Source organism: Mixophyes fleayi, chromosome 5, assembly GCF_038048845.1.
Source record: "Mixophyes fleayi isolate aMixFle1 chromosome 5, aMixFle1.hap1, whole genome shotgun sequence".
In the NCBI taxonomy this organism is placed as follows: domain Eukaryota; kingdom Metazoa; phylum Chordata; class Amphibia; order Anura; family Limnodynastidae; genus Mixophyes; species Mixophyes fleayi.
In genome coordinates, this window is record NC_134406.1 from 277,361,507 (window position 1) to 277,384,766 (window position 23,260).

The following is a 23,260-nucleotide window of genomic DNA, read 5'->3' on the forward strand; positions in this document are numbered from 1 at the left end:
CCTCTATATACAGTAATATTAGTTATTATATAGAGATGTATGTCCTCTATATACAGTAATGTTATATTATTATTATATAGAGATTATTATATAGAGATGTATGTCCTCTATATACAGTAATGTTATATTATTATATAGAGATGTATGTTCTCTATATACAGTAATATTAGATTATATTATATAGAGATTATTATATAGAGATGTGTGTCCTCTATATACAGTAATATTAGATTATTATATAGAGATGTATGTCCTTTATATACAGTAATTGTTATATTATTATATAGAGATGTGTGTCCTCTATATACAGTAATGTTAGATTATTATATAGAGATGTATGTCCTCTATATACAGTAATGTTATATTATTATATAGAGATGTGTGTCCTCTATATACAGTAATATTAGATTATTATATAGAGATGTGTGTCCTCTATATACAGTAATATTAGATTATTATATAGAGATGTATGTCCTCTATATACAGTAATGTTATATTATTATATAGAGATGTATGTCCTCTATATACAGTAATATTAGATTATTATTATATAGAGATTATTATATAGAGATGTGTGTTCTCTATATACAGTAATGTTAGATTATTATATAGAGATGTATGTCCTCTATATACAGTAATGTTATATTATTATATAGAGATGTATGTCCTCTATATACAGTAATGTTATATTATTATTATATAGAGATCATTATATAGAGATGTGTGTCCTCTATATACAGTAATGTTATATTATTATATAGAGATGTATGTCCTCTATATACAGTAATGTTATATTATTATTATATAGAGATCATTATATAGAGATGTGTGTCCTCTATATACAGTAATGTTATATTATTATTATATAGAGATTATTATATAGAGATGTGTGTTCTCTATATACAGTAATATTAGATTCATTATATAGAGATGTGTGTCCTCTATATACAGTAATGTTATATTATTATTATTATTATATAGAGATTATTATATAGAGATGTGTGTCCTCTATATACAGTAATATTAGATTATTATATAGAGATGTGTGTCCTCTATATACAGTAATATTAGATTATTATATAGAGATGTATGTCCTCTATATACAGTAATGTTATATTATTATTATATACAGATTATTATATAGAGATGTGTGTCCTCTATATACAGTAATATTAGATTATTATTATATACAGATTATTATATAGAGATGTGTGTCCTCTATATACAGTAATGTTATATTATTATTATATACAGATTATTATATAGAGATGTGTGTCCTCTATATACAGTAATATTAGATTATTATATAGAGATGTATGTCCTCTATATACAGTAATGTTATATTATTATTATATACAGATTATTATATAGAGATGTGTGTCCTCTATATACAGTAATGTTAGATTATTATATAGAGATGTGTGTCCTCTATATACAGTAATATTAGATTATTATATAGAGATGTATGTCCTCTATATACAGTAATGTTATATTTATTATATACAGATTATTATATAGAGATGTGTGTCCTCTATATACAGTAATATTAGATTATTATTATATACAGATTATTATATAGAGATGTATGTCCTCTATATACAGTAATGTTATATTATTATATAGAGATGTGTGTCCTCTATATACAGTAATATTAGATTATTATTATATAGAGATTATTATATAGAGATGTGTGTCCTCTATATACAGTAATATTAGATTATTATATAGAGATGTATGTCCTTTATATACAGTAATGTTATATTATTATATAGAGATGTGTGTCCTCTATATACAGTAATGTTAGATTATTATATAGAGATGTATGTCCTCTATATACAGTAATGTTATATTATTATATAGAGATGTGTGTCCTCTATATACAGTAATATTAGATTATTATATAGAGATGTGTGTCCTCTATATACAGTAATATTAGATTATTATATAGAGATGTATGTCCTCTATATACAGTAATGTTATATTATTATATAGAGATGTATGTCCTCTATATACAGTAATATTAGATTATTATTATATAGAGATTATTATATAGAGATGTGTGTTCTCTATATACAGTAATGTTAGATTATTATATAGAGATGTATGTCCTCTATATACAGTAATGTTATATTATTATATAGAGATGTATGTCCTCTATATACAGTAATGTTATATTATTATTATATAGAGATCATTATATAGAGATGTGTGTCCTCTATATACAGTAATGTTATATTATTATATAGAGATGTATGTCCTCTATATACAGTAATGTTATATTATTATTATATAGAGATCATTATATAGAGATGTGTGTCCTCTATATACAGTAATGTTATATTATTATTATATAGAGATTATTATATAGAGATGTGTGTCCTCTATATACAGTAATATTAGATTATTATATAGAGATGTGTGTCCTCTATATACAGTAATGTTATATTATTATTATTATATAGAGATTATTATATAGAGATGTGTGTCCTCTATATACAGTAATATTAGATTATTATATAGAGATGTGTGTCCTCTATATACAGTAATATTAGATTATTATATAGAGATGTATGTCCTCTATATACAGTAATGTTATATTATTATTATATACAGATTATTATATAGAGATGTGTGTCCTCTATATACAGTAATATTAGATTATTATTATATACAGATTATTATATAGAGATGTGTGTCCTCTATATACAGTAATGTTATATTATTATTATATACAGATTATTATATAGAGATGTGTGTCCTCTATATACAGTAATATTAGATTATTATATAGAGATGTATGTCCTCTATATACAGTAATGTTATATTATTATTATATACAGATTATTATATAGAGATGTGTGTCCTCTATATACAGTAATGTTATATTATTATATAGAGATGTGTGTCCTCTATATACAGTAATATCAGATTATTATTATATACAGATTATTATATAGAGATGTATGTCCTCTATATACAGTAATGTTATATTATTATATAGAGATGTGTGTCCTCTATATACAGTAATGTTATATTATTATTATATACAGATTATTATATAGAGATGTGTGTCCTCTATATACAGTAATGTTATATTATTATATAGAGATGTGTGTCCTCTATATACAGTAATATTAGATTATTATTATATACAGATTATTATATAGAGATGTATGTCCTCTATATACAGTAATGTTATATTATTATATAGAGATGTATGTCCTCTATATACAGTAATGTTATATTATTATATAGAGATGTATGTCCTCTATATACAGTAATGTTATATTATTATATAGAGATGTGTGTCCTCTATATACAGTAATATTAGATTATTATTATATACAGATTATTATATAGAGATGTGTGTCCTCTATATACAGTAATATTAGATTATTATTATATACAGATTATTATATAGAGATGTGTGTCCTCTATATACAGTAATGTTATATTATTATTATTAACATTGAGGGATACAATGTCTCCAGTTAAGCAGCCGGCAGTCACGTGTCTGCTCACATGACTCTGACGTCACCCTCTGTCTAGATCCCTGCTGCAGTCACATGACCTGAGCTACAGGGAGCCCGCCGTGTACCATGTGACCGGTCACATGACCCCGTGATGTCATAGTGACGATTCCTAAGCTGCGGGGATTTAGCCGCTACCGGGAGCATGGAGGGATCCGGGGTGAGTCATCTGCTGCAGAGCATTGCACAGTGTGCATAGAGAGGAGACCCTGCAGAGAATTGCACAGTGTGTATAGAGAGCAGGCCCTGCAGAGCATTGCACAGTGTGTATAGAGAGCAGGCCCTGCAGAGCATTGCACAGTGTGTATACAGAGTAGGCCCTACAGAGCATTGCACAGTGTGTATACAGAGTAGGCCCTACAGAGCATTGCACAGTGTGTATAGAGAGCAGGCCCTACAGAGCATTGCACAGTGTGTATACAGAGGAGGCCCTGCAGAGCATTGCACAGTGTGTATACAGAGGAGGCCCTGCAGAGCATTGCACAGTGTGCATAGAGAGGAGACCCTGCAGAGCATTGCACAGTGTGCATAGAGAGGAGGCCCTGCAGAGCATTGCACAGTGTGCATAGAGAGGAGGCCCTGCAGAGCATTGCACAGTGTGTATGCAGAGGAGGCCCTGCAGAGCATTGCACAGTGTGTATACAGAGGAGGCCCTGCAGAGCATTGCACAGTGTGTATACAGAGGAGGCCCTGCAGAGCATTGCACAGTGTGTATAGAGAGCAGGCCCTACAGAGCATTGCACAGTGTGTATAGAGAGCAGTCCCTGCAGAGCATTGCACAGTGTGTATACAGAGGAGGCCCTGCAGAGCTTTGCACATTATGTATACAGAGGAGGCCCTGCAGAGCATTACTCAGTCTGAACATGGCCGACCCTGCAGAGCATTGCACAATGTATACATTATGACATCAGTATAAGCCTCAATACTACAACATATACATCTTTGCACAATAACCATTCAAACTGTATATAGCAGCTTATTCCTTGTGTGGACTGAATCTTACTTGATTTATAAAGAAAAAACATTTTCTCCACTTTATGTGCCATGTGCGCATCATATTACATATGTGTATCTCCCACATCATGTATGGGCAGACTCAGTAGGACACTGGTGTATCATGTGGGGCTCTGGCAGTAATGTGCACAGTCTGATGGGTGTTAATAGAAATGTCGGGGTGGGGGGGGGGGGGGGGGGGCATAGCTAGCTCTACATGGGATGACCACACCCATCACATGGGATGACCAACACACTTGCTCCTTGTACCAATATAATTGTATTATAGACTACCTCGTGCGCCCATAAATACTACATTGAACACTGCAGCATATGTCCAGGTTCCCCCTAGTCCAGTGGTTCCCAAACCGTGTGCCGTGGCTCCCTGGGGTGCCTTGGTGATCTCACAAGGGTGCCTCGACCAGGGCCAGTGGTAAGCACGGCGGGGGACTACTTGGTAATTATTTTGGCTTAGGGGTGCCTTGAAAAAATTGTGGAGGCCCTAAGGGTGCCTTGAACTGAAAAAGTTTGGAATCCACTGCCCTAGTCTGTTATCCCATAGGATTTCCTGATTTTATTTAATTTGTAACCTGTGTCTTTGTAATACAAAACTGAGTTAGCATGGTTTACAATGTGCCTAAGACAAGACTTAATGTATTTAAATAAACAATTTATCTTGATACTACTACCTGGTGCCAGATGGGGAGCCAGAGTATAACAGAATCAGACTTGTCAGTCTGAAAAGGTTTCTAATCCTGAAGAAGTTCCAGATGGCGGCAGCTGGGAACGGGGATTATTCCCTGGTACTCGGTTAACAGAATAGACAGGCGATCCATTATGACCGCCCTATATTGAGGCTATAGACCAGATGAAGTTTAATTTCAAATGCACCTATTCTGAAGCCTGTGATATTGTGAATGTATAAGGTATGGTACACAGGATCTGTGTATAGAAATGACTATATGTTCGTGTCTGTGTTCCAGGATCGGTTGGCGTTTGACGACGTGGCGGTATATTTCTCAGTGGCGGAGTGGGGGACTCTGGAAGAATGGCAGCGAGAGCTGTACAAAGAGGTCATGATAGATAATTACCGGACCCTCTGTTCTCTCGGTGAGAAGAGTCTATATTAATCCAATACTTGTCTGTCAATTTGTAAACCATATACATCTGCACTTCCCACCTCTGAATCTGGAAGAAGCGGGAAGAACTTGGAGGCTGATGATCAGTCCGTGATTATATTACACATGTATAAATGAGGGAGGTGGAGGCTGAAAGATCAGGGCTGCGGAGGTTGGAAGTTGGAGTGAAATTCAGAATATGGGAGATTCAAGTGGGAACATTCTTGGGAATCTCTGGTTAAATGGCGGCTGGAATCTGATGTTTTTTCCATTGTGTAGATCTAAATATGGGAACACCTGAGATTTTATTGAAGATCACGAGAGGAGAAGAACCGTGTGTAGACCAAGTGCCGAAACGATCCTATTGGAAGATACTGGAGTGTTCCGAAGCAGGTGATGGAATATTGTGTGTTTATAGCTAATAAGCCCATATACTTCTCACAGATTGTCATATATGGACTTATTAAGAAAAACACTTTTATAGTTTCTCCCTCTGTTTTTACCCTGCATCTCCGCTCTCCCTCCATCTTAGTCTGCCCTCTGCCCCCCCAGCTCTCTATATACTGGTCACTGCTCCATCATCCTACATCTCGGCTCTCCCTCCCTCCATCTTAGTCTGCTCTCTGTCCCCCCCGCTCTCTATATACTGGTCACTGCTCCATCATCCTACATCTCGGCTCTCCCTCCCTCCATCTTAGTCTGCCCCCCCAGCTCTATATACTGGTCACTGCTCCATCATCCTGCATCTCGGCTCTCCCTCCATCTTAGTCTGCCCCCCCCCCCCCCCAGCTCTCTATATCCTGGTCACTGCTCCATCATCCTGAATCTCCGCTCTCCCTCCCTCCATCTTAGTCTGCTCTCTGTCCCCCGCTCTCTATATACTGGTCACTGCTCCATCATCCTACATCTCGGCTCTCCCTCCCTCCATCTTAGTCTGCTCTCTGTCCCCCCACTCTCTATATACTGGTCACTGCTCCATCATCCTACATCTCGGCTCTCCCTCCCTCCATCTTAGTCTGCCCCCCCCCAGCTCTATATACTGGTCACTGCTCCATCATCCTACATCTCAAATGGGAATGTAAAATTTAGACCCTCACAATAAGCTAAAATGTTCTCTCTTTATTCCTATAATATTTTTCATAGACATTGGGACGACTCCAGCACCAGATGGCTCACCAATGAAAAGTGATGGCTCAGGAGAGGTTGACTTGCGAGTGAGACGTAAGCGCACGCCCAAGCTTCCCCTAGAGATAATCACCAGTTTCCCCAAACGGAAAAGAAAGGTCATTCATAGGAAAGCTAGTGACACAGCGCCTAAGCAGAGGAGCGAGAAGGACCGTACGCCGGAGAGGGACCGCACGCCGGAGAGGGACCGTACGCCGGATGCAGATACTGCAGGCTCCTCAGGCGAGCCGGGACCTGGAGACAAACTTTACATTTGTGTTGACTGTGGGAAGACCTTCGACCTTTGGCAATCTCTTCTTACTCATATCCGTGTTCACAATGCCTCCAGGCTGTACTCATGCCTGGATTGTGACCTGTCCTTTAGTTGTAGAGCCACTTATCGCCTTCACCAGAAATTACACGTCGGTGTAAAGCCCTTCGAGTGCTCGGTATGTGGGAAGCGTTTCTTGCGCAAATCTTATCTGGTTGTTCACATGCGATCACACACAAAAGGGAGACCGTTTGTCTGTAGCACATGTAACAAAAGCTTCGTTGAACCCTCAAAGCTGCGTAGACACGTTAGGATCCACACGGACGAGAAGCCGTTTCGATGTGACATCTGTGGCAAATGTTTCAATGACCCCTCTGTCCTGAACCGACATCAGAAAGGGCATGTTCTATTGAGCAACGGGAAGTATACCAACTATTGCCCAGTCATCCAGGATCCCACAGACTTTGACCCAAACACCCAGAAGGAAGGTGTATTCCAAAGCCCGGAGCGTGGACAGGACATTACCAGTCTGTCGTGGCTCATAAATCTCAAAACATCCCAAAATAAAGAAGGCTCTACAGACAGAGTATTGTGTGTTTCCCCACTGGTTGGTCCTCGCCATGTTAAATAATGGCAGTAGTATGCACCATGTTATCGTAATAAACAATTCCTGAGCCTCGTCTGAATGCAAGCAGTGAGTCTGAGCGCCTGTTACGTGTCGCTCAGACAGTTAGCATGGAACTCACAAAGCAGCTGTGAGTCCGTACAGACCTTTGTTCAGGATACAGACCATCACGTCTCGCTGCTTCCACCCACCCAGACTACCCTCAATGTATATATACAACAAACACCCAGAAGATGTGTCCTGTCTCTCAACACTGACAGTCCGCGTTGGCTCTGAGTGTGACACTAACATCAGCGTTGGCTCTGAGTGTGACACTCGCCTGTTTCCCCACACCATTAATACACTCCTTGTAAAAACTGAGTGTATACAACATGTTAGAGAATGCGCAGTGTGACTCCAGTTTCCCAGTTACTACAGGTACTGTAAGTGCACAAATGGAAGAAGGACAAGCTGAGAATACTTGTGTAAAACTGGAGCTCCCGACAGACATCACTCCACCCGCTACTGACACTTGAGCGAAATCCTGAGGACGATTCACAAAATACAATGACAATGAGGAGACAAGAATGTGACACCAAACATCATTTAGTGTGTGTTTGTTTTATAAATAAAACTAAAAATGAGCATAGAGGAAATAGTTCTCAGTTGGGTTTATGTGGATTAGCTGAGTTCTGTACCCTGTGTTATGTATTGATTCAGTCATTGCCTATAGAACACGTATATAACATACTTCATGTGTGCAGGAGATCTCCGATTTATACCAAGTCAGCTACTCTGATCGGTGGGGCTTTACTCTGCGTAATGCCCCCTCCTCATTCCATATAATATTGTCTCTATGGGGCCAATAAAGATATATCTACAAGAACAACACGAACATCTCACTTTGGAGTTGGGAAATGGTTTCACTGATGTTGTTCATATTTTTCTAGAGCAGGAAAACATGAATGAGCAGGAAGTGGGTTGAAGATGATGATTGTAATGGGCCAGATTCATCTAGAAACGTATCTGCCGTTAATGAGTGTATCATTCACTATCACTGCACACGCCCAGAAGCAGGACATACACCATTAAACACATCCATGTCCGCTCTGTCTTCCAACACAAAGGACACTTACTATAGTCTACAGTTTTGGGGTGTGACCGGGAAGTTGCCGTAGTCAATGTACAGTAAGGTCGCGCCAAACTCCAGCGTACGCAGCTATGTCCGAATCCAGCTCTGGGTGTATGAAAGTTTCTTGTTTTTCTGCCGTACCTCTTGCTCCAGCTACAGGGTTAGTCTAAGTCCTGATTACTAGTGATGACGGCTGTGTGTACAGCAGTAACGTGTCTGTAATCGGGACCAACCGTAAGAATGTTTTATGTTCAGTAGACAGTAAGAGCATCCTAATAAATGTATTTTATGGTGGGAAAAAAATATTAAAGAAAACCCACTTTTTATCACATGCCTAACAATTAATTTTATATATATATATTTCTTTCTGTGCGAATTTATATAGCACATAGGTATTGGACGTATTCTGCAGCGTCTTGTGGAGTTTAGCAGAGCAGATTTACACCCAAATTCCAGAAAAGAGCAAGAAGAAAAGAAAATGTGTATAAATATCGGGCACTCAATGATTTATTTTATTTATACTATATTGAATAAAATCTGCATTACGCTTTATTGATATTCATAAAAATTGGAGAATGATCATATCCCATCCCCATATTATTCTGAACCAGCGAAATATTTAAAAAGGGATTTTGAAAATACTATTGTGTAACTCAAATAACGTTCTGTTGAAATGGCAGCATTGCTGCCCAACCTCCTCGCTGCTGACTTATAAACATTTATATTTATATTGATCATCATTACACCGTACAATAAGATAGTTCATGCGCTGTGTGTGTGTTTTTCAACAAAGAATATTTTAGGCTCTGCCATCCACACTGTTATCTGCCTCTGGCCTTGATGCTGTTACTGGAGCACGGAGGTGGTGGGGACTATATCGGGGTCACACGGAGGTGGTGGGGACTATATCGGGGTCACACGGAGGTGGTGGGGACTATATCGGGGTCACACGGAGGTGGTGGGGACTATATCGGGGTCACACGGAGGTGGTGGGGACTATATCGGGGTCACACGGAGGTGGTGGGGACTATATCGGGGTTAACACGGAGGTGGTGGGGACTATATCGGGGTCACACGGAGGTGGTGGGGACTATATCGGGGTCACACGGAGGTGGTGGGGACTATATCGGGGTCACACGGAGGTGGTGGGGACTATATCGGGGTCAGGACTGAATTCCCACCGACCCCTTGTGCGGCTAAACTGTCAACAACTATCACACTGGAGGTTTTGCTCTGTCTCCCTCTGGATCCACCATTAGAATATATGAAGCGTTGAATTTGATGGATTATTGGAGCTTACAGTCTAAATTCCTTAATACCCCATTCATACTGCACTAAAATCCCGGGTTTTTGCCGGGGCGAGCTCAAACGACCCGGGTATTGGTGCAGTATGAATGGTACAAGTCAAAAATTCCGGGTCTAAAAACCCGGGTCCTCAACCCGGGATTTATCGAGGGGTAATTCCCAGGTCGGACCCGGGTTGCCTGCACTATGAATCGTTCAACCCGGGTTGCACAGAAAACAAGCTGATTGGCTGTCTGCCTGTCTCTGGAGGATGATGTCATCGGTGGGAGTCCGTGGAAGAAAAAAAAAACAGTCACCTTTCAATGACATCACCATTTTTCAGCCAATGAAAACTGCTCTGGTGATGACTCCCACAAATTGCCAGGGCACAGACCTGTGCAGTATGAATGGGGTCAACCCGGGAAATTCCCGGGTCCGAGGTGCAGTATGAATGGTGTTTCTGAGCTGGGACGCTCCGAGCCCCGGGATATTGACGGGGCGGCAGTATGAAAGCGGTATAAGATACTCCCACACACAGACAGAATGTGTATCATCATCATCATCATCCTCATCAACAATTATATATATAGCGCCAGCAAATTCCATAACAAACATTAATAGGGCAATACTGGGTAATACGTACAGACAGAGAGGTAAGAGAACTCTGCTCACAAGCTTACAATCTAAGGAAAACCTCAGTTTTATTGCTATAGCTTATCTTTATGATATATCCCCCCCCCCCCCCATGCACAAATTGCTTGATGTAACACCTCTTAAACATTGTGCCCTTTTCTCGGTCATTCATTTGTAAACTTCCCTGATGAAGGGGCCTCTGTGCTCTGAAAGCAGCAAGTATATACATTTCTTTTGGTTAGCTAATAAAGGTAACACTTGTATATTACTTTTGTCTTTTTTGACACGAAGGTATTCAACATCACAGACAGACTAGGGTCAATTTGATAGCAGCCAATTAACCTACCAGTATGTTTTTGAAGTGTGGGAGGAAACAGGAGCACCCAGAAGAAACATGGGGAGAACATACAAACTCCCCACAGATAAGGCCATGGTAGGGAATCAAACTCATGACCCCAGTGCTGTGAGACAGAGGTGCTAACCACTGAGCCACCGTGCTGTCCATTTTCCCCTCCGAGAAGGTTGGAGACCTGAGCAAGGTCTTAACCTAACTCATGGGTAGGGTTCAACTCGGGAGCGGCTCTCACATCTTCATTAGGTCTAATGAGCAACATTATACTCAAACGGCTTCCTCCATCTGAGATAGCAGCGGGAGCAAATCTTTATATAACCTGGTTTGACCCTTCAATAGCACATTGAACACCAGGGTGTGACCATTGTCACATCTGTCTAAAATGTTATGCCTCGGCATCCATGTCCGTTCTGCGGCAACTTATTCATCCGTAACGCCGGACAATTTGCCACTTGGCGCCAGGGGCAAAAAAATGTGCGCGCCCGCGAATGATGGTGGGGGTGGGATCTACCTTCCAGGTGACCCCTCCCCTAGGGGTCACCTGGGACGTGCACCACGTGACAGGTGCCGTCCCATGTGTGAATTGCTGAGGATTAATATAAAGTGTGTGTGTGTAGTATGTTAATATAGTGCGCACTATTACCGTTAATATGATAATCTTTAATGCTGATTTTTGCTCAGGGATCCGCAAGCAGAAAACAGGGTTAAAATTACCATAATAACGGCAAGAGAATTGAGCGCAGCCGAATTGAATTCCCCCTATGTGTGTTATGTTAATATAGTGTGTGTGAGGGGTGGCAATATGTAAGGGAAGGGGGGTCTTAATATAGTGTGGGAAGGGGGGGCAATATGTAAGGGAAGGGGGGTCTTAATATAGTGTGGGAAGGGGGGGCAATATGTAAGGGAAGGGGGGTCTTAATATAGTGTGGGAAGCGGGAGCAATATGTAAGGGAAGGGGGGTCTTAATATAGTGTGGGCAGGGGAGGCAATATGTAAGGGAAGGGGGGTCTTAATATAGTATGGGAAGGGGGGGCAATATGTAAGGGAAGGGGGGTCTTAATATAGTGTGGGAAGGGGGGGCAATATGTAAGGGAAGGGGGGTCTTAATATAGTGTGGGAAGGGGGGGCAATATGTAAGGGAAGGGGGGTCTTAATATAGTGTGGGAAGGGGGGGCAATATGTAAGGGAAGGGGGGTCTTAATATAGTGTGGGAAGGGGGGGCAATATGTAAGGGAAGGGGGGTCTTAATATCGTGTGGGAGGTAGGCTATCTAATGGTGGAGTGCAGATTGGGGCTAATTATGGGTGCTCAGCAGCATGTAGCTCCCTTATCACCTATGGAGGGGGGGGGGGCAAAAGTTTTCTGTAGCGGGGCCCCAAATTCCTCTTGGCAGCTCTGCTTGGCGCAAACCAACTGTCTACATCTCTTGATAGTTGTTCACACCAGCTGTAAATTTCTTCCTGCGATAATTTTGCCATGACGCTCATTTTCCATAAGCATAAGGGAGACCAAGCAACCCTCCGCCCCCTTACTCTGGACCACAGACACACACAAATAATATATTACCACACCAGATAGGTCTGTAGAAGCCACATTGGCACATTTATTGATGAGGTATCAGCTTCTAAAGGAATTTTTCTGAATTTTGTATCAAAAATAGACTTGTGCAGATTAAAAGAAATACTCCCATACAACTGATGAACTGTATCTATTATCCATTCTATTTTGTATATGCAGTGACTGAGAGGTACCTCTATACCCTCTAACACAGTCCTACAATATCTAGTAAAGATAACTAATCACAAAAATATGCACTTGGCCTTATCACAGTCACTTTAACGTCAGCAAACAGGGCAGAGAAAACATGAAACCAAACCAACAGAAATATGCAGTTTCTGCCATGAGGTGGTAACTACTTGACCCACCGCTTCTTTTCCTCTGTTGGATTTAAAGTTTGTCAGCCAGTTGTACAAAGCAATGTCCCAGCTCCATAGGCTCCTAGTTATGGGTTTAACTCAGATGTCACAATCAACAGCCATCTGCCATATTGTTCTCCTCAAATAACACGGGATTCATAGGCTTTCCTTGCTCCACAGCAATGATGGTATGTATGTGGCACTTTTGTTACATCCTCTCTGATCTTGACATAACGATGTGGTCGCTTCAATAACATAAACTACTCACCCAATGTTAAGCTGCCGGTTTGATAACTAACTTGCAGAACAGATGACAAAGGTCCTCACCTATAGCAGCCGCCTTTCCCGTAGAGCTTTTTGTGCTCTCAGGTACTCGGATGCCCCCATGACTTAACTCTTAGCGTAGCGCAAGTTTGTCATACAATACCACAGCGGCAGGCCAGAGGAGGCTGTGTAGATGGTAACGGATGGTCAGACGTAGGCTGAGGTCAAGGGTCACAAGCAAGGTAGAATGGTCAGATAACACACCAAGGGTCAGGGTCACAGGCAAAACAGCAGAGTCCAAGATACAGGCCAAAGGGTCAGGGTCACAGGCAAGGTCCAAGTTACAGGCAGAGGTCACAACAGTAGGTCCAATAGAAATATGGGCAGAGTATCCACAGGAACAGGACAAGAGCAGTCAGCAACAGGGAAAGTCCACGCTATAACCTACAGGGAGGCTAAGCCCTCCCTGCCTTAAATACTGACACTGACCATTGCCCTGGCAACGGTCGGGCCAAATACCCGGAAGTAACGTCCTGGTCGTCATGGAGACGGCTGGGGAGAGGGGCAGAGAGTCGCGGCTGTGCAGTGGCCGCAGCGGTTCCCAACAGTACCCCCCCTTGAGGAGGAGTTAAGCAACCCTGACACCCTGGTTTCCTAGGGAACTGCTTGAAGAACCTCTTGATAAGCTTTTTAGCATGAAGGTGCCTTCGTGGAACCCAGGACCGACCACGATTTTTCCACTGAACCAAAAAGTGGACCTGTCCTTGGACCTTTTTAGAATCAAGGATTTTTTGAACAACAAATTTCTGAGGTCCATCCTGATCCGGTGACTGAGGACTAGAGGGCTGAGGATATTGAAGCTGGCTTGGGTGTAACACTGATTTGAGAAGGGAGCAGTGGAAGTGTTTGGAATCCTCAAGGAGCAAGGAATCTTTAATCTTAAGGCTACAGGGTTGACTTGATAATCGTGAACAGTCCAATAAATTTTGGCCCAAGTTTTTTGCAGGATTGTCTGAGCTTGATGTTGCGAGTCTAAAGCCAGACCTTCTGTCCTACTTTGAAAGAACAAGCCGTACGATGACGGTCAGAACATTTTTTAGAGTGAAATGAGGCTTGCCTCAAAGAAGACTGAACTTTCCTCCAAATGATCTTGAGGTCTGCAGCTGTAGAACGTATTTTCGGGAGACCAGAAGAACTGAGCGAATATAGAGAATTGGACCTGGAATGGAACCCAAAATTACAATAGAATGGAAAAGTATGAGTAGAAGTATGACATAAGTTATTGTATGCAAATTCTTCCCAGGGTAACAGAGAGGACCAATTGTCATGGAATTCTGAGGTGTATAACCTTAAGAACAGTTCCAGGGATTGGTTAACCATCTCAGTTTGTCCGTTAGATTGAGGGTGGTATGCGGATGAAAGGCTGATGTTAATTCCAAAAAGGGTACAGGAAGATTTCCAGAACTGCGCAACAAACTGGGAGCCACAATCAGAGACAATATCAGCAGGGAATCCATGGAGTCGAAACACATGTTGAACAAAGAGAATAGCCAGATTTCATGCACTGGGAAGTCTGGTTAACGGAATGAAATGAGACATTTTACTGAACCGGTCCACAACCACCCATTAGGTGTTATGCCCTGCAGAAGATGGGAGATCAACGATAAAGTCCATTGATAAGTGTTTCCAAGGTTTTGAAGGAACGGATAACGGAACAAGCTGGCATGAAGGACACTTCCTAGGGACCTGACTCCTTGCACAACTTTCACAGGACAGAACAAAGTTCCTGACATCTGCGGATAATGAGGGCCACCACACGGAATTTCCACCATCTTATAGATTCCAGGATGCCCAGTGGTCTTACTGTCATGAGCTTCCGAAAGGACCGCTTTTCTTAAGTGGACCGGGACAAACAAACGATTCACCGGAGTGTCTGCAGGAGCTATCTTTTTAAATCTATGGAAAGTAACTCCCAAGTCTTGAGTTAGTCCAGCTTCTATGTGTAACAATCCTGTCCAGGTTTGCTACTTTCCCTGTCTGCTCTGTTCTCCTGTGGATCACATGACTCACCTTCAGGGCGGGTCATTCAAACCTGTCCTATTTAAACTCAGCACTGACACCTGCTCATTGTCAGTGCAGCTTGTTTGCTAGCCTGACTCCATGGACTCCTGTGTATTCTCTGACCCTTGTGCATTCCTGAACTCTCCTGTTGGATTCCCTGTGGGTGAACCTGCTTCATCAACCAAGTGCTGGTAGCACTATCTTTGGGACTCTCCTGTTGCAAGTATCTTTATGCATCATTTGACAAGACTTTGTTTATTATGCCAAGTGTGCAGATTCTCATCATTGTGATATACTGAACTGCCATCTCACCTATACTACTGTACAAGAACTTATTTGATACCTTCTGGACTGTTCCACTGATGCTGCTATTTCTACACTCTGCTGTGATCAGACTCTTACCTTGCATATATGTTGTAGTGCTAATCTCTACTAATTACCGGACCCCTGTGGTATCCTGAATATCGTTACTCACCATCTCTGCGTCCAGAACTTTGCTGGTCTCTATACATGTCTTGTCACAGCTATCACCATCCATGCTGCATACTGACTACTGCCAAATACAAAACCATTGCCACGCCCTGCCGTGACTAACTTACATATTCTGATGTGCACAGAACCTGCTAGTAGTTAGCCGTGGACTCCTTCTGTGCTCAGTGGATGCAATACATATTCTATGTGTTTTATTGATACTTGCATTTATGTCCCATATATATATATATATATATATATTCCTTGTGATTTGCAGTACTGCCGTGCTTAATGCTTAAACATTGTAATGTTATATATGATACTCTGCTTATCTCTACATCTCATTACTATTTGCTGCATTGTTGCTATGTGTTGACATGTACTATGCTCATATTCATTGAAGTACATATTAAGCAGACCCATTGCCTTGTGTTCTTATTCTCTAAGCATCATATGATCCTGACTCAGCTAGTCACGTGCCCAGGCCTTCGTGGGAACCGCCAACTTGGCCTGATATTACTCCAGTCCATAACACTATCATAGACAATGGGTGTATAGGTAGTGGTTCAGAAACTGGAATGTGATGCGACATGAAGCTCCTTGATAGGGCATCCGCCCTGATGTTTTTAGAACCAGGTCTATAGGTAATTATTAAGTTGAAATGGGCAAAGTAGAGTGCCCAGCGGGCCTGTCTGAATGTACTGCAGATTCTTGTGATAACGGAGATTACATGCATGGCTCCTACCAGACAATGACGCCATTCTTCAAAGGCCCATTTAATGGCCAAAAGTTCCCGGTTACCTACGTCATAGGTAGTTTCAGTGGTAGAAAATTTACAGGAGAAATATGCACACGGATGTAAACGGTGAGTATGTGGATCTTTCTGGGAGAGGATAGTGCCAGCTCCGACATCAGAGGCATCAACCTCCAGAACAAACGGTATATCTGGATTAGGGTGTCTGAGAGCAGAAACAAATGCCTTTTTGTGGGTTTCAAATGCGGTTAACGACTGAAGGGGCCAATTAGTTGGATCCATTGTACTCGTAGTGACCAGAATGTGTGTTGAATGCCGTTTTTCATTCGTCCCCCTCTCTGATGCGGAAGAGGTTGTATGTCCCGCGGAGATCGATTTTGGTGAAGACGGTGGTAGTCTTTAGTTGGTCAAAAAGCACAGAGATGAGGGGAAGAGGATATATATTCTTAATCGTGATTTGATTGAGACCCCAGTAGTTGATGCAGGACCGCAATCCACCATCTTTTTTAGATACAAAGAAGAATCCTACTGAAGATTTAGATGGCCTGATAAACCGTTTTCCAGATTTTCATTTACGTATTCCTGCATGGCCTTGGTCTCGAGACCAGAGAGAGAGTGCAATCTCCCTTTGGGTAGTCTGTAACCAGGGATCAGATCAATGGTACAATCGAAGTCACGATGTGGAGGTAGAGAGTCCGCTGCCTTTTTAGAGACCACATCCCAGAACTCATGGCATTGCAGAGGGAACTGCTCAGGTACTGGTTGCAGGATTCGGAGGGATAAGGTCAAGCAGGACCGCGAACAGTAAGGGCTCCATTGAGAAATTTCCCCTTTAACCCAATCCACTACAGGGTTGTGGAGGGAGAGTCAGGGATGGCCCAAAATTAAAGGGACAGACGGGCAAACTATGAGGAAAAGTGACAGAGCTTCCGAGTGGAGAGCACCCACAGGTAGCTGCAGTGGAGGGATCTCACAAAGAATTTTGCCGCCAGGCAATGGACTACCATCCAGGCCACAAACTGTAATAGCGAATTTGAACTTTACAGAAGGAATTCCAGCAGAGTGAGTGAACCCGATGTCCAGGAAGTTGCCGGCAGCACCACTGTCAATAAAGGCTGAGATGGCCACAGAACAGGCACCGTGAGAGACGTGCTCCGGAACCAAAACAGCATTTTTTGGGAAATGATTTGCATACCTAGGTGAACCTCCCCCTTGTTCCCTAGGCATGCTCTTTTCCCAATTTGTTGGGACATGAGCGGGAGAAGTGGCCCTTGATGCCACAGTAGAGGCAGAGGCCTTGAGACCATCTTCTGCTTGAGACCGTCTTCTGCTCTTTTCCTCAGAAGAAAGACGGTATGCCCCTAATTGCATGGGCTCCTCAGTGTCTGTAGATGCGGGAACAAAAGCAGAAGAGAAAGATGGTGCCTCTTTTTCCGCATTACTCCCCTTGAATCCTCTATCAATCTTAATGGTGAGCTGCATGAGGATGTCCAGGGATGTTGGAGAAGGATACTGCACCAGAGCGTCCTTGATCTGTTATGACAGCTCTAGGTGAAACTGACTACGTAACGCCAGATCATTCCACTCGCTGTCAGTCGACCATCGTCTGAATTCAGCACAGTACTCCTCAGCAGAGCACCGGTCTTGTTTTAAGGCCCTCAGATAAGCCTCAACAGAGACCACTCGATCCAGGTCATCATAGAGCAGACCCAATGCATTGAAGAAAGCATCCACGAACTACATGATAGCCCATAACTGGTGATCACCCTGGAGGAGGGAGATGATGATCCCGACCCTCTGTTGTTCCGAGCCAGGAGACAGAGGTCTCAGACGGAAATAGAGCTTACAGCTCTCCTTGAAATTCCGGAACAAAGCTCTGTTCCCAGAAAACTGGTCCGGCAAATTCAACTTGGGTTCTACCGCAGGAGCCAAGGTGACTTGTGAAGTCCTAGAGGCTTCCTCTTGAGCAGTCAGACGATGTGATAAACCCTGAACCATCTGCGACAGGGTCTGAATTTGACCAGCCAGGACTTGGGCTGGATATGGGTTGGTTCCGCTTTCATCCATCTCGAGGAATTCCTCCTAGAATTCTCAAGGCCGGTTATAATGTTAGGCTGCAGGTTTGATAACTAACTTGCAGAACTCACTAATATAACTCAGTCTCTGTCCCCTAACTAACTTTCTCTACACTTCACCCTTGTTATTATATCACAGTCCAGAAAAAGAGTATTATACAATATTCTTCAGACCTCCCCACCTGTTCCCTTCCTCACTAATAACACAGTCCAAGTAAATGAACAGCAAATAAACATGAATTACTTATCCCCACTGATCGCTCAGCATCTGTATACTAGATGGCTCCGATCAGTTCAGGTTTCTGCTAAGGTATCTCACTTCCCATTGTGAAGTCTTATTCAGTCTCTCAGAGTGTCTCTTTCTTTAATCTCTCAGTCTCTCAGACTCCTGCAGACTGTCAGAGACAGTCTGCAGGATGTCTGTCCCTCTGACGTTTGTACCTGCTCCTTCACAAGCACCTCCTCTCCACTGCATGCTGGGAGATGTAGTTCTATGCCTGCAGGGGGGTTGTGTAAAGCATATATGCAGCCCGCTTGGGTTGCCAGTGCCACACTTGCATGCACGTACCTTTGTATTCAAATATAAGTGGGTCTCAAGAAACGTTTCCATTTGAATCTGGGTATAAGTTCACCATGGCTATAAGTTACCAGCTGTATACAAACATACAACACACTGCAGGACACATACATGCATATGTGCAATAAAACATCCCATAAGAACGCTTTCAAAAATAAAGCTTTCATAAAATTTACAATTCTTAATACTATAATCATTATTAAAAACATATGTTTGCAACAAATGTATTTGTATTTTTTACATGAAATACATACATCAGGGTGTTCTTAATGTGCTCTGTACAGAATATGCATTGTTATAGTTTCACATACTTTCAAACACATGTTCTAGCATGCATATGTTTAGTCATCACTATCAGTTAGCGCTTACACCTGCCCTGTAGCTGGTGCAAGTGATACGGCTAAAAGACCCATAGCTGAGAGATGCCCAGAGCTTGAGTGGGCCGTGTGTGCGTGTACTTGGACTTGTCATACCCTTGCTGTGCTTTGCCTACATGCGTGTGCCCGTTTCCTTTCACAGGCATATGGAACTGTCATTTGTGTGTCACTGACATAGGTCCTGTTCTGGCGCATTGGCAGAGCTATTTCACGCAAGATTGGGCACTCAACGGTACTGACGCCTGAAGGTGAATCAGGCCCTTTATCTTTAAACCTCCCACCCAAATTACTACTAGGAGACCTGCTTCTGGATGGTGCCCAGATCTGGAGGAGCAGTGTCCCTGTGTGCTCCAGCGTGGGGCTTTGTTTCCTATAACTCCCAGGCGGCAACGCGTTTCCTGGATTAATCTGAATCCAGGAGGTGCCATTGGAATCGCCTCATGCGAGACCGCCGCCATCTTGTTTTATTTACCAGAATTACATCTTTGTGTCTTGTTGCCTTCTACAATCTCCAGTTTGTTTCTTTGAGGGGAAGATCAGACCACCACAATGTTTGTTATTCAGCCTTATATTTTAGTTTGATCCTAGTGACCAGTTTAGTATAATTCACCTGTGGTTACAGTGTGTTACAAGGGAGCATTGTTATGATATAGTCACAGTGACCATGGGCTGCAAACGTTGGGTCCACATTGCGCAATAATCACATTGACTGACAGCTAGGTGACACCTTATCTCCAAATTCTTTTACTGTGAGTTTTTGGATCAATATTCCTCTGAGCTGTCCAGGGGGAACGCACCACTGACTCCTCTCAGCAAATAAAACCAAATGGACTCTGTTCTCATTGGTCAAATAAATCAATGAAGACAACGACTATGAACACTGGGCTGTGTACAGGTGAATGACCGTTCTACGACGGGGGGACTCGCCCCTATCCCTGTCTTCTCCTTCATACTAAGACATAATGTATGACAGCGTTTAGGGTTGTCTTCTAATATAAAGCTGGATCAGACCACACCGTACAATGGCCTCAAGTTCCACCTACTGGTGGCTCCGTGTGCTGTTCCTGGCTGCTCTCCACCGTGTATGTGTCAGCGTAGAGGAGGTGACCTCCCGAAATGGTGAGTCCTGGCTTCATTTTGTCCAAGAGCTGTGAAAGTAGCGTGGTGTTCAGAATGGATGTGACATGTGACACTGCGCTGGGCTCCATGACACATGCGTTGATCATGGCGTCAGTGTATGATGTATGCATCTTTCTTCTTGTGGCTGGAATGAGATGCGTATGGGTACACAGAGACAAAGTAAGGTTTCTTTTCTAGTTGTATATAAATATATATATTGTACATTGAGATGATAAGACCTTAGTACCGTTTTTTAGCATGAACGTTCTTTGTGTTCTGTCGGGTCTCTAATCTCACACTAACCTGCTGGAGGTGACGAGTTTTCCGTCTGCCTATAGACCCCCTGGGATTTCTGCAGATCACACAGGTACATCCTGGACTAAGCATTATTGTGTGTGGTTTACAAGCCCTCTCCTGGTTTTTGCTCTGGGGTTGAAGGATATCGGTAATGAGCAATTTTGAACGCTGGAGGCTGCAAGTCAGGACACCCTTGTTCTCCCCAAATTACACATTATTTTCATTGGTGAACACAGTTCCCTGTTACGCATTTCATGACTTGTCTGATGCTTGTGTGAGAATATTGGGACCCTGCGATCCTGGGGAGCGACTGATGGTCTGTGTACAGTACTGCAGGATTCATGGAAACAGATGTTGTATGTTGTTCTGTGTACATGAAGCCTGACTCTCCCCACACATATGAATCATTGTATCATGTGCCTCTTTCTGCGCATATTACATCCAAGCGCTGCAGAGATGTGTAATGTATCCAAGAGACAGTGGGCCTATGACTGTGGATGGTGCAGGAGCAGCAGAAATTGGCCAGTGTGGAATTCTGCATAACACCACAAGGGGGCAGTCTTGTAATGCTCGATTCAGCTCTTAAAATATACATTACATTTAAAATAGGAAACACAGAAGCCTTTCTGTACATTAAAAACAAACTGTGGTCTATCCTTCCCCTTTTTCCCATGTTATAAACCTCAATTATAAATGTAGAAATTCATCACTACGCAGAAAGTTGCCTATTTAAACTTTTATTGAATTGATCTCAGATGATTGCAGTTACTGCAAAATTGTAATTAGGAATCAATTTATTCAAATCCACTCTTTATAATGTAAACAGCTGATCTGTATTGAAAAAAGTTCAATAAAGATATTTGGAAATGACATTTTCATCTATTAACGCACGTTTCCCATAAAAGTAAATCGCTCTGCTTGTTGCACCAAAATACATTCAAATTCATTTACTTTTTTAGATGTGTTTTCTATGACTTTTTTATTGAAAGTCAATAATGCATTGGTGAGAAGAAAGGATGTGGCTGTAGTAGCAGCTGGATCTATATGGAAGAAGAGCAGGTCAGGGGCTTCAGGACTGCTGAGCCCCCCTACATCCGCTCCTCCTCACCTCTGCTCCCTCTCATCTCTGCACCCCCTCACTGCTGCTCCCTCTCATCTCTGCACCCCCTCACTGCTGCTCCCTCTCATCTCTGCACCCCCTCACTGCTGCTCCCTCTCATCTCTGCACCCCCTCACTGCTGCTCCCTCTCATCTCTGCTCCTCACCTCTGCTCCCTCTCATCTCTGCACCCCCTCACTGCTGCTGCCTCTCATCTCTGCACCCCCTCACTGCTGCTCCCTCTCATCTCTGCACCCCCTCACTGCTGCTGCCTCTCATCTCTGCACCCCCTCACTGCTGCACCCTCTCATCTCTGCACCCTCTCACCTCTGCTCCCTCTCATCTCTGCACCCCCTCACTGCTGCGCCCTCTCAACTCCATACCCCCCTCATCTCTGCTCCTCACCTCTGCTCCCTCTCATCTCTGCACCCCCTCACTGCTGCTCCCTTTCATCTCTGCACCCCCTCACTGCTGCTCCCTCTCATCTCTGCACCCCCTCACCGCTGCGCCCTCTCACCTCCATACCCCCTCTTCTCCACACCCCTTTACCTCTGCTCCCCCTCTTCTCTACACCCCCTCTTCTCTGCTCCCTCTCATCTTTGCACCCCCTCACCTCTGCACCCCCTCACCGCTGCGCCCTCTCACCTCCATAACCCCTCTTCTCCACACCCCCTCACCTCTGCTCCACCTCACCTCTGCTCCCCCTCTTCTCTGCACCCCCTCTTCTCTGCTCCCTCTCACCTCTGCACCCCCTCACCTCTGCTCCACCTCACCTCTGCTCCCCCCTCTTCTCGTTGCCCTCTCACCTCTGCACCCCCAGCACATAACTCTGTTTCCAGCCAAAGCAGGGCAGGAAACAGAGTGAGATATGTGCTGAAATATGGTGGCACCCCCAGGTTGTTCCTCCAGTATTATATTGAACCCAGGACTTTACAGCTGCCAGCGTCTGACTGGAGGACCAAGACCTCCTAGGTGATTACTACACATGAGTTTATTCTGAAGGCCGAGAAGTGGCTCCGAGTCTTCAGATGCTGCAGCTTCCTGATCGAGGTTCCTCCTGTACTTCAGTACTGACAATAACCAGTCCTCCTGTTGTCGCCTTTATATAGGAGATATGATAAGAGAATATAGTTCCTGAGGTTTCTGTATTGACCCTAATCACCAAACACC

At 42.9% G+C, this 23,260-nt stretch overlaps 2 protein-coding genes across 4 annotated transcripts in view; both read left to right on the top strand.

The window, feature by feature from the left end:
* The first annotated feature begins 3,581 nt into the window (after window positions 1-3,581).
* LOC142159414 (uncharacterized) lies at window positions 3,582-8,336 on the top strand. The gene is made up of 4 exons (XM_075214290.1): window positions 3,582-3,690; window positions 5,507-5,633; window positions 5,921-6,034; window positions 6,785-8,336. The coding sequence occupies exons 1-4, from the start codon at window positions 3,676-3,678 to the stop codon at window positions 7,705-7,707; spliced, it is 1,179 nt and encodes a 392-aa protein (XP_075070391.1). The 5' UTR covers window positions 3,582-3,675; the 3' UTR covers window positions 7,708-8,336.
* A 12,070-nt stretch (window positions 8,337-20,406) lies between these two features.
* Window positions 20,407-23,260, top strand: part of LOC142159396 (uncharacterized) — an 83,075-nt gene continuing 80,221 nt past the window's right edge. For all 3 annotated transcript variants that reach the window (XM_075214257.1, XM_075214259.1, XM_075214258.1), the window contains exon 1: window positions 20,407-20,695. In XM_075214257.1, coding sequence (XP_075070358.1) covers window positions 20,599-20,695 — 97 coding nt within the window. In that variant the 5' untranslated portion in view covers window positions 20,407-20,598. The remainder of the gene's footprint in view (window positions 20,696-23,260) is intronic.

What these genes read in the sequence shown, in the direction of transcription:
- LOC142159414 (XM_075214290.1), top strand. An exon ending in CCGGACCCTCTGTTCTCTCG is followed by an intron (nt 5,634 to 5,920) that starts GTGAGAAGAGTC and finishes TCCATTGTGTAG; the next exon opens with ATCTAAATATGGGAACACCT. An exon ending in ACTGGAGTGTTCCGAAGCAG is followed by an intron (nt 6,035 to 6,784) that starts GTGATGGAATAT and finishes TATTTTTCATAG; the next exon opens with ACATTGGGACGACTCCAGCA.